Source organism: Aulostomus chinensis, chromosome 6 (assembly GCF_037954235.1).
Source record: "Aulostomus chinensis isolate RoL2024-O1b breed Wild chromosome 6, RoL_Achi_v1.0, whole genome shotgun sequence".
NCBI lineage: Eukaryota > Metazoa > Chordata > Actinopteri > Syngnathiformes > Aulostomidae > Aulostomus > Aulostomus chinensis.
In genome coordinates, this window is record NC_141325.1 from 6,438,192 (window position 1) to 6,449,682 (window position 11,491).

An 11,491-nucleotide genomic window follows, 5' to 3' on the forward strand; every position below is an offset into this window, starting at 1 on the left:
GATGTTTTTCTGAAGTGGCTTACAACTGCTTGAGTGCATGCTTGTTTCAGCACAAATAGCTCTATTAGGAACCCGCCTCCTTAGCCGTAGCAGTATTTAAACACGAACCAGTGACATATTTTGGTCAATGTCAACTTTGATTTCACATCTCAGCTTTTGGCCATACATGCGTAGCTGTACACATCTTTGGCCCCAGCGTCTCAAGGGCTTTTCTTTCACTACCCTCTTTATCAGTACCTGCATCAGTTAACTATTGACTGATCCAATTTGGAAAAGCTGTTCCACGGGACTCCACCTACTATCCACATAAATGTGAAATAAACCTTCACTAATCCCTGAAGGGAGATTCAGGTGTTGGACAAGCAAGAATAAGACAGCAGGCAGTTAGGCAGTATGAGAGTATTAATAAGTCAAGCCAGGCACAGTAAGTGCATATATGTGCAGGATTTACTGTATATCAAGATTGAAGACTGTCTGGGACGTCATCTTTACACTCATTATAACATTTAGCGACCACTTGTCCCCTGGATCTGAATTTAGGTTTACCCCACCGTTTGCAGATTTTTTGAAAACACATGCTTGACAAAGTGGTAGTGAATTATTGAGATATTCACATTGAACTTACTGTATTTCTCTACTGCGCTAGTATTTCCAACTTTCATCTTGAAGCACGCTACAGTAAGAGATGTTTAGATCTCTTTGCTCTGATCATTTATGCCACAGTTGTATTTTCTTCTCTCTTGACGTATACTTGATTTTCAGTTGAGCCACATTAGCAGTACTTGGTGAAAAACAGTAAACTATGCTGCTGAAGCCTGAGATTGAGCTGCACCAAACCGAGGTTAAATGTGAAGAGCTTAATGATAGTGATTGTTTGTGCACAAAGAGCCATAATCTGTCTGTGGGGCTAACTGAGGAACAGCGATGCGAGTCGGTGTCTCTACTGTGAGCTACTGAGCAGATGCATCTAAAATGCTGTTACGAGAGACAGCCTGGTCCTCAGGCTAAGCTCAAATACCCAAATGCCAATCCCCACCCCCTCACCCCCTTCAGCAAAACTTCCACATTTTAATCCAATAGTGGGCATAGAGCGTAGGGAAATGATATTTAGGAGACAATGAGTGCCCTGCAGAGAAAAAGAAGAGAGGGGTGATTAGAGTGTGCCTCTGAAGTGGCTTTGACTCCCCTACTGATGGAGAGTAATTAAAGCAGCCTACTGTGTTGTGGATGTAGCTGAAGGGGGATAATAATGAAACATCACAGCTCAGAGAGCTGGGGCCTGCAGCACCTTACTTTGGCCTAAAACCATGATTAGGAGCACAGTCACTATGTAGGTTGTTCCTCGACTCAAACGCGTGCGCGCGCGCACACGCACGCACACACACACACACACACACACACACACACACACACACACACACCAGCACACTGCTGCTTTCAAATGTTAGCTTTTATTATGGACGCTAGGAACAAATTTGCAGTTAGAAAGTCAACACAATCACAGGTTTTCCTCATCCCTCTTGAAATTCCTCAGCTGATTCATCAGACAGTGTGGCCCATCAACTGAAGCAAAATACAAATACGTACATAACTATTGCTTGTATGTAGTTATCTAAGGTCACTACTTCCTCACAGGCTAATTACACACAGATCTGTGTGTTCTGTGACTCATCATCACGGCCTGACTCCTCTTATCTGGCACACCCTAAATGCCACAGCTTGCATCTTGAAACATGTCAGTGGGCTCCACAAAGCCTGTCTTTGATACAGCAGGGAATAAAATGGATGAGTGACTTGCACCTAATGACCAGGCTCTCAGGCCGCACCTGCACTCCACCGTCTCCCCTCGGCGGGTTATTGGATGTCACATCACCTGTGGCTTCATCTTTGAAATTTGTACTGAACCCCACAGGAACAATGTAGACATGGGATATTAATGTCTTTATTTTTAATGTGGGGACCTAAAATATCAGCTGTAAAATTTAGCTCTCATATGATTATAAGGAAAGCACATTTGGTGAAAATTGGCCTCAAATTTTTTTGTTGTGTAATCATGCAAACAATCAGACACATGGCACTGACAACCTTACTTTTTTAGAGGAGGTAAGATCATAAATAAAAGGCTATTGAAATAGTTTGAGGTCATATCTGTTGTCTGAAGTAAAACGTGCTTACAATTCTTTGATTTTAATGAGGTCAGCAACATTTAAATTCATGTGAATTAAGCACAAATTAGGAGTCCACATGAAATATTTAATACATGTATTCAAATGCATTCAGCCTGGGTGTGTTTTTTAGCTAGTTTTAGATCGAAAATACTGATAATGCATTACATCAGGATCATGTGTGGACTTTAGACGCCCCCCCCCCCCAAACACCCGTGTAACAAGCTACTGCGAGTAAAATGTGAAAAATATGCATCAAGCATTCCAGATGAAAGCACGCGGTTGTCCTTGATTAGCATGTCTAATTTTGGACGTTGTCTTTCATTTGTTCCATTGCACCACTCTATTTTAGTGTATCATTAATTCACATTAGTCTTTGCCGCCCCCATCTGCACCTCCTCAATTGTTAATCAATGGAGGAAAACTTCCAGCAGCTGAAGGTAAATGGTTAAATAGAACATCTCTGGAGGAGGAGACCGGATTCTCAATATTGTGTCTTCAATCTTTATAGAACATCTTTGGAAAATATTACCACACATATAGTTGTTATGGCATCTCTCTCTCCTCTCTCTCTCCTCTCTCTCTCTCTCTCTCTCTGTGTATATGAGGGACAGATTGTGGTTTGGCAGATTTAGCCAGACTGTCTGGCTTTAAGGTGGTCAAGGGTTTAAGGAGGGGATTGCAGGTGGTCTGTCTCTGTCATGATCAACAGTTGTCTTCACGTCACCAGTGGTTTGCTTTGGAGACAGTTCAGCGCATTTTAAAGCAGAGATCACAGCTACAGAGTGCAACAGCTGGGATAAAGCTCTCTCTGCCCAGACACATCTGGATAATGGATCATTTTTATTCCAGCTCCCATGCATTTGCGCAGGTTAGGGGGTATAGAGCAAAGGGTAGAGGAGTCAGCAGATGTTAAATGAAGCATGGGGTGAATTCGTAATGAACTATTGAGGCAGGAAGACATGTCCTAAATATTGAAGTATTTTGCACACAGATCTGATCTCAAATGGTCAAATGACTCCGTCTCAAAGCCTCATCCCCTGCTGTGGTCCTGGCAGACTCGAGGAAATTGGGAGAATTTGTTTTTTTCTTGAAGAGGGCAGTTCTCGTGCTTTCTGAATTTTGGATTTTAGCATTTAGGTCAAACTTCACCTCCGGTCTTGCAACCATCTGCTCCTGGGAGGCAGGCCAAGGCCACAGGGCAGACTTTTGGTAGCCAGGAGGAGGCTGGCGCCATCTCCGGCTCTATAAAGAAGCCTTCTAGAGCTGAGCGTGTCCCCGTGATGTGCCCTCTCCCCACCCTGTGTTTCAGGTGTTTTCCCTTTTAGCTGCCTCCTCCAGGGAGCCAGCTTTAAAATGGATGATTGCCTGCAACCGTCGCATTAAAAGCATTAATCCCGCTCTTATCAAGCAGGGAATGATGAATTAGGAGCGTCAGCTCTGGGCTCACCTTTGTTGTCATTTGAACAGAATCAAAGCTTTAAATCACAGGGCTGCACCTGGTAATAGGAGGGGGGATGGCGTTCTAATACCGTGTGTGACAGAGCCGCACTGCTTCCAGCTGATTTAATAACTCCAGAAGGAGGGGGTGGCACGGGGCTAAATGAAAATTTGAGCAAGGTTTTGAAATATATGATTGCAGGATGAAATGGCAGTCAATGTCATTTGTCTTGGGTGAGTATAATACTTGTGTCGTACAAGTCAGCTAAATTTGAGTTGTAATTCAGTCATTTCTGACCAGTTTTGATGAAGTTCACGATACAGTGCATGACAATGACTTTTCTATTCCTACTGGGACTAAAGGAAATTTGAACAGTTACACTCTTAACCAGGCTTGTTCCTAGTCAAGTTTTTTTGAAAACCTTTAACCTTGTGCCTTTTCCCTGCATGTTGCAGTAGATATGGAATATATAACTTAGACTTACCTGATGACGCTTCCTATCTGTGGGGGGAGGGGAGGGGAGGGTGTAGGGCTGTCACAGTACCAGTAATTTGGATGCTGGTTCCAGTACCTCTGAATTACATGGTCCTTGATAGCAGTTACACGTTTGTCTTTGGAGGGTCGGCTTGCTATTGAGTACAGTAAGTCGTAGTTCATAATTTGCAGAGATTGAACAAAACAGAGGGAAGCGCTGCAGCGACCGCCTCACTGGAACTTCGCTCGACTCTTGAGGAGTTTTAGCATTCACTTACCAACAGTTTTAGCTGTACACACACCGGTCCATGTAGGACGCTGCTGTCACTTATCAGTTTTACTGCAAATTGAAGCAAAAACCTCTGCTGTGCTGGAGCAGCAAAAATGATGCCTGTCACACACACGCACACACACACACACACACACACTCACACTCACTCACTCTATCAAATACACTCGCTAACGCTGCTGCAGCACACCAGTAAAAACCCTGATGTCTCAATAAATACACAAGCAGACCTGTTGCTGCACTTGCCGCTTTCATTCTTTGTGTTGCTAATCTTTCATATCTCAAGTCCCTCTGGCACCATAGTAAAAGAAGCAGCCGTAGAATTTTGGCATCGACTTACCAAAGTATCGGTTTTGGCGACATCCCTTCATGTGTGATTAACTCTCCAACACAACAGCTTTAACCCGTGACCATCTCACTCAGACCGGGCCACCCTTCAGGATAGGTGGTGTAGTACCATCTACCCAGCTGGCCAGGCTTTTCTTCCATGCGGAGTGATCTGGTCTGGAGAACATGCCTGGTGACGGTGTGTGAAGACCTCTAATTGTCTCAATCTCTTTATCCCTGGTGTCTTAGCTCCGCCGGCTCCCTCATGTCAGGAAAGAAGATTCTTATAGGAGTTGACATACTGGTTATATCGCAGATCGGATGGAAAAATGTCCATTTCTGTCTACAATTCACAGGGTGAATATTTGATATAGCTTTTGACAGTCCTTTGACATCATTTTCACAATGAGGTGCGGGAGTACAGCAATGGAACAGGAAAAACAAATCAAGCCCAGCTTTTTACGTGTTCATGTTCACATATTTTAATGAAATTGAATTGTTTATGAGCAACATTTAAGCAGCTCACCTCTCTTGTTTATGGAGTGCTGCCATGTATTTCTGATTTAAACACACACACACACACACACACACAGAATTAAGCACCTGCTTTAATGTGAAGAGACAATGTTGCTCTATTATTAAAATAATTTCCCCACATTCATTTCTGTAAATTCCCACATCAAAGCAGCTCATTACATTTTGTTAATTAGACGTAGAATAATTGAACCTTACTTCAAAATGCAGGAAAATGAGAGCAGATTCTGTTGTTCATTGAAATATAGATTGGACTTCAGTAGCCTAGTTTGAGGCAGCCAAATGTGATTTTCCACTTTCTAAATTGTATTATTATTACTCTATTCCTATTTTCCCCTCGTTTCTCTGACTTTATCATTTCTTTTCTGAACACCCACAAGGTCTGTACAGGACTCAGACACCTCAATCCCCTACCCTTCAAGTAGCCTGGAGACCCCTCTCCTTTGAGTCTGTAAATGCTGCTGAGAAATATGTGAAAAGACAGATATGTTGCAGTGAATATTAATGGCTCTTTGAGTGCTTGCTCCCTAGTAAACAGAAGGATTGAGTTGACATGTAGCCAAAGACATAATTTAAATCTGGGGAGGTCACAGGAAACATTAGCAAATTATCTACCCCATGCCTTCCAAGATCTCCCGGCAGATAATGGAAAAGCCAATCTATTTGGCTGATCGGTATCTTATCGGGATAGGCTGAGAAAAGCTCACAGTAATTTCGCTTGATATGAGAGAAGATTTCCCTTCACTTTGAGATTAGGTTCGCCTCAGGGGTCTGTGCTATAATTGTAAGCTTCTAACAAGGTGAAACATTTGTAGAATTCACAACTATATTTTCCATGAAACATGCAAAGAGAGGCAGGGACTGAGAGACGGAGCAAGCCGGGATAAACCCGTGACCTTTTTGACGATATGATTCACCTCATGTAATCTGCGGTTCATGAAATAAATTGAACCTTTTCTTTCTTCAGTTATGCTCAGTAAATATAATTTACAGAATATAATGTTTATGTACATGACAGAGGCGTATTGTTCTCTTATAATAAGGAGTGGACAGCCGTGTTATCAATTGTGAGAGGCTGCACTTAGGCGCAGTGGGACTCTGAGCTAAAATGTAACATTGTCCCAGTTAACAGTGTGACCATGCTGATGGTTCCCATGTTCATTGTAGCACTAAACACAGAGATTAACCATTAATTTGACCCGTCCTTCATCATAAACCAAACACTCTGGAACTTTAAAGCAACATGATGTCGTTTTGCTGTTTGCAGTCTCTGCTGATTAAAGTGGTACAGCACAGGAAGTTGTTAAAGTGGAATTAGCCGAGTACTGCACTCTTGTGACATAACTTGAAATGAAACTGTTGTGACAACAAGATTGGCGCAAATAGGAACAGAACCGCGTGTCAATGTAACAGACAAATCATCTGTTTCAACTGTGAAGTCCTTCATGTCTTTGATCTCGTTAGTGGGAACGTCACTGATCTTGCAGTAGGTGTGCATATGTATGAATGTGGTTTGCCATCAGCTAGCATTGAACCGTTTATGTGTTTAGCAGCAAGTAAAGGTCTGAAAGTGGCATGGCATGCTTGCTGGACACAGTCAGCCCAAATTAAATGCAGGGGAGACGAAAGCAGCACCAGTGCCATTATTCAGTACCACTGAAATGATGTTAAAAAACTGTCACTTGAGAATTTTGCACGGTGTTGCTTTAAAAATATGCTCTGTTTGGGATCCAAAAGAGAAAGTTAAGGCTCATCAGTCATTAGACTATGTTGTCTGGGACCTGTGAACGTCTGCATGCAAATTTTGTGCCAGAAAGGGGCCGTTTGTGTCTGCAAAAATGTTATGGAGCTGTTTGAGGTTGAGTTTAGGGAGCTCTAAAGACAGAACTGTTTGGCCTCTTGAGACTAAAAATGGTGACATTCTATTTGAAACCATTCAATAGCTGTTGAGGTTATTTATTTCAGGCAAGACCACAGCGGTACAGACAGCCTGACACACTGACACTGAGCCAACCCAAGAGTCTCGCCACCCCTGTGGTAAATATATAAAAGAGATGGGAGGATAGATTTCTGGATGAATAGATAAATGTAGGGGAAGAGAGATGAATCAATAAACTAATTATATTACTCTTAGTGTGGCCAAGATGTCATACCAATCCGTCTGAATGGTGATAAATGTTTAAATTGCTGTTGGTGGAGCAGTTGTCTGTGACCTTAAAGATGTGGAAATGAGCCATCGTTGAACTTGAAGCCATCTGTTGCACAGCTGTAGTCTGAGGATCCATCCACTTGTAGATGAGTGGAACAGAGCGCGAGACAGAGAAGCAGTGACAAAACAAAGAGGAATCTTACCTTAATCTTCTGTCTATCCAATCAGATTCCATCAGACTGCTTTTCTGTCCGATATTGCTTTGCCCTCTAAGGTTTTTTTTTTTTTTTTTTTCATAGTTAAGCCCAGCTGAGTTACCTTCAGAAACAACGGTCCACCTTGACGGGAATGAATCCTGACAGCTGTGGCTATGAAGTGGAAACAGATCCGTGGCCTTCTGTATGGCCTGTGGAATTCCACAGCTCTCTTGGGCCAAATCAGCTGTCCTTTACACCAATCGACCCAAGACCATTGATTCTTTCACCAATTTAATTTGCTTTCTGGTGTCTGATTAGTAATGATTTACAGGGCCCTTTGTTCCCCATGCAAAACCCCGAGCTGAGCTTTGATGAATGATCAACTATCCCCCTGCCCTTTCATGTACGGTCCTTCAAAAAATTATAGGTTATGACCCCACCCACCGGAGAGGAGTATGTTCAGCCCTCGGGTGATCAGAGGGAATTGGAGGAGCTTGTTTTCACCTCGCCACAGTAAATCTAGTGGCAGAGGTCACTGACTCATGAGACACTCTCACCAAAAGACGAGCTGACAGGTATCAGCTGCTGGCCCACTAAACTACGGACAACTGGCTTACAAATGTTGCCGGAGACACAATAAGCCATACTAAATTACAGATGTATACATTTATGGGTTTATTCTGTGGATACTCAGTAATTTTGACTTGTTCTGTTAAGAAATTTAAATCACCGGCTACTTTATTGTCCACCTGTTCCACCGTTCTTTTTGAGCAAATATCTACCCAGTCAATCACGTGGCAGAAACTGTGCACTTATGCACGTGGACACGAGGATCTGTTTGTGTTCAACAAAGCGTCAGAACAAGGGAAAAAAAGGTGATTTAAGTGTCTTTGAAAATGTCAACCAACAGAACGGCTGATCTCGTGGGAATTTTCCTACTCTAGGATTTACAAAGAATAGTCAGAAAAAGAAAAAAAAAGTCAAGTGAGCGGCGGAAATTCCACAATAATGGCAGATGTTGAGAGAAAAATGTCCCGACTGGTTGGAGCTGATATAGAAAGGCGGCAGTAACTTGTTAAAACCGAGTTATACAAAAGAACATCAATGAACACATGGAACCTTGAAGCAGATGGACATCAACAGAGGACCACACCAGATGTCGTGCGTCTCTGCTACATGCAGTTAACTCAAGGCTACAGCTGGCACAGGTTCACCAAAACTGGACAAAGGAAGAGTGGATGTACTGCCCGAATCGTCTAAAAAATACAGTGTATTAAGAACAAACTCTTGAAAACTGTGTCACATTATTTCGACCAGGCCTGCATGCCATGCACTCCACTTGGTGGTGTAACAGCCTCCCACCATGCAGCCCAGCGAGAGCTCTGAGGTCACAGCTGCAGCATGCGGGGGAAGTCGGGGCAGGCCGGGTGGAAAGTGGGCCTGAGAGGAGAGGTTCTGTTTGAGGGAATATTTAGAAACCCTCTGCTGCTGTCAGGATGGAGGGCAGGAAGTGAAACTTGTACCAGGGCAACCTCATAAGCAGAGGCCTGTGGGTAAATTGAGCTTCACAGCTGGAGATCACCCCCCCCCCCCCCCACCCCAACATGAATGAGTGGCCCTGGTGCAGCGGTCTGTGGCGTTTAAAACCCAGTGATTAACGAAGGTATGACAGGCAGAAGCTGTGGTAAATTGTTCTCTTGGTGAATAGTGAATTCGTAGATCAATATAAAAACACAGAGAGCCATCTCTTATAAAGACAGGAAGCAGGGGGAAACAATCTGGAAATATGAAACAATGACAATTGCTGGTTTCAAGGAGAGAGATGTGTTTTTAGCGCCGTCACTATTGTGTATGTTTCAGACAAAGTCCAATTTCACATCAGACAGATGGCAAATAAATTGTAGACACAACATCTGCAAATCAGATGGATGTTAAAGTGGTAAACCCTCACATTGAACCAACAACCTCATAGGAAAGTTCACGTTTTGTGGATGTCAACATTAGATTTGTATGACTTTGAATTTAAGTTAATTAACAATGCAATTTGAAACTAACAAAAATGTAACTTCAGCGGGCGTCAATATTCCTATTAAGGCTGACGCTGGCATTGGCTGTTGAATTTTGGTCATCTGAATTCACAACCTCCATTCAGCCAAGTATTGCTGTCCAGTGGCGGCCCATCAGCGGGGGTTGCACGTCTGAAAGTCCTTTTCCCCTCCACATCTGTCACACTTCTTTGTAGCTTTCATAAACCATCAGTCTGACAAGCCGACTACTTCCTGCAGCTATGAACGAGGTGTGTGAAGTAAGTCTGTAACTGCCTTCAGGAGAGGGGTTCCAGAAGTGTGTCACGTCTTGGCCCTCCGTGGTGGCAGGCTTTCATTAAAACTATAAACACACACAATGTACAAAACGCTTTTTTTTTTTTTTCAAACGCACACTACTCAGTGCTGCTGTCAGAGGTCACCATAGCCTGATGGAGATGGGCACCGACAAAAGTATCCTGCTGGGTAGACTCACAGGTCTGTCTCTTCACTTGTGGGGGTGGACCACAATCCAGGTTTTGCATTGCAAATCTAATCCAAAATACAAAGAGTGGCCCTGTAAATTAGGCTGGTGTCATGTGTGTAACTTGTAAACTGTCCCACCAGCAACAGGTACATTTACAGACAGATTACCGCATGGGCAAAGTGAGCGTGTGCCCAGGGCCCCGGAGCTAATTGGGGTTACACTGGTGTGTTTTTAAAATGGAGAAGCGGGCGCTCAGTGGACCCACGAAACGAAAACACACACACACACACACAAAAAAGAAGCCAAAGATGCTGCTTTGGTGCAGCAAAGTCCAATTCCAATTTCAACATTTTTCACTAGAAAAGTGAGGCAAGGTGATGGGAATCATAGCAGCGGACAACCAGCCAGTGCTCACTGCACTGTTTCACCTACACGCCCTCCATGACACGAGTAAGATGACTACAGTACCTCTTTTTTTTTTTTTCCCTCAATTAGTTGCCATACCCCACCATGCCTAAATGACGCCTACGCTGCAGACCTAAAATGACAGTAATTTTGTGCGGTTGTGTGTTGCCCAGTGCTGTTATGTGCGTAATGGGAAGAGCGCCTTTGTGCATGTACTGCTTGCACGTGTAGGCAGGGCCAGTGGCGAGTTTGTGTCCAGGGCCTACGGTCATGATAATCCGTCTATGGGTAAACTGTAGAGTGGCCCGGCCACATTCATCAAAGAAACTCCTTCGGAGTTTAGTGATGTTTGTCAAAAAGATATTGGTTAAATCAAATGCAATCTTTCATCAGGATGTGATTCACCAGACTATGCTACAAGGTGATTTACTCTGACTCATTACAGAGAACAGTTGGGGATGAGCATCATTTCCAGTAAAGTGTGTCACTGACAGAATGTAAAGGGTGTGGGTTTGTGTCAATCCAAGCGAGTCTCTGGTGTTCAGAAATCCCAGTTTAGCATCTGACATCTAGCATCATGAGACTGCCCGTGAGTAAACTGCTAGTCAAGAAATGCGAGTCACCTGTAAATGTTTAGGAGTCCATTACATATACCCTGTGATTAATTAGTTCAAGAAGTTTAAATAAGCTTTTTTTTTTTTTAAGATTTAAGAGAGGCACTGTTTCCCCTGCTTCCTCTCTTGGTGAATCACTCCTTAATTTCGAAATGCACAAAAATGAGATTGATATCAAGCTTCTCCTCCCCACTTGTTTCACCAATGAAAAGGATTAATTTTCTGTATAATCTGAAAGAACCAGTTTATAATTACAACAACACAAACTAATTCAAAAATATTGTGAAATAATGAAAAGTCCAACAAGCAAATAGAGGTACACTTTATCACTAACAAGTCTGATTAGACTACCTCAAGAAAAGAAAAAAAAAGCAGTCCGAGTATA

At 43.1% G+C, this 11,491-nt stretch overlaps 1 protein-coding gene across 1 annotated transcript in view; it reads left to right on the plus strand.

Moving 5' to 3' along the window:
* Positions 1-8,849, plus strand: part of mvk (mevalonate kinase) — a 30,876-nt gene extending 22,027 nt beyond the window's left edge. Inside the window, exon 10 of the mRNA XM_086206085.1 lies at positions 7,679-8,849. Coding sequence (XP_086062211.1) covers positions 7,679-7,692 — 14 coding nt within the window. The 3' untranslated portion in view covers positions 7,693-8,849. The remainder of the gene's footprint in view (positions 1-7,678) is intronic.
* The last annotated feature ends 2,642 nt before the right edge of the window (positions 8,850-11,491 follow it).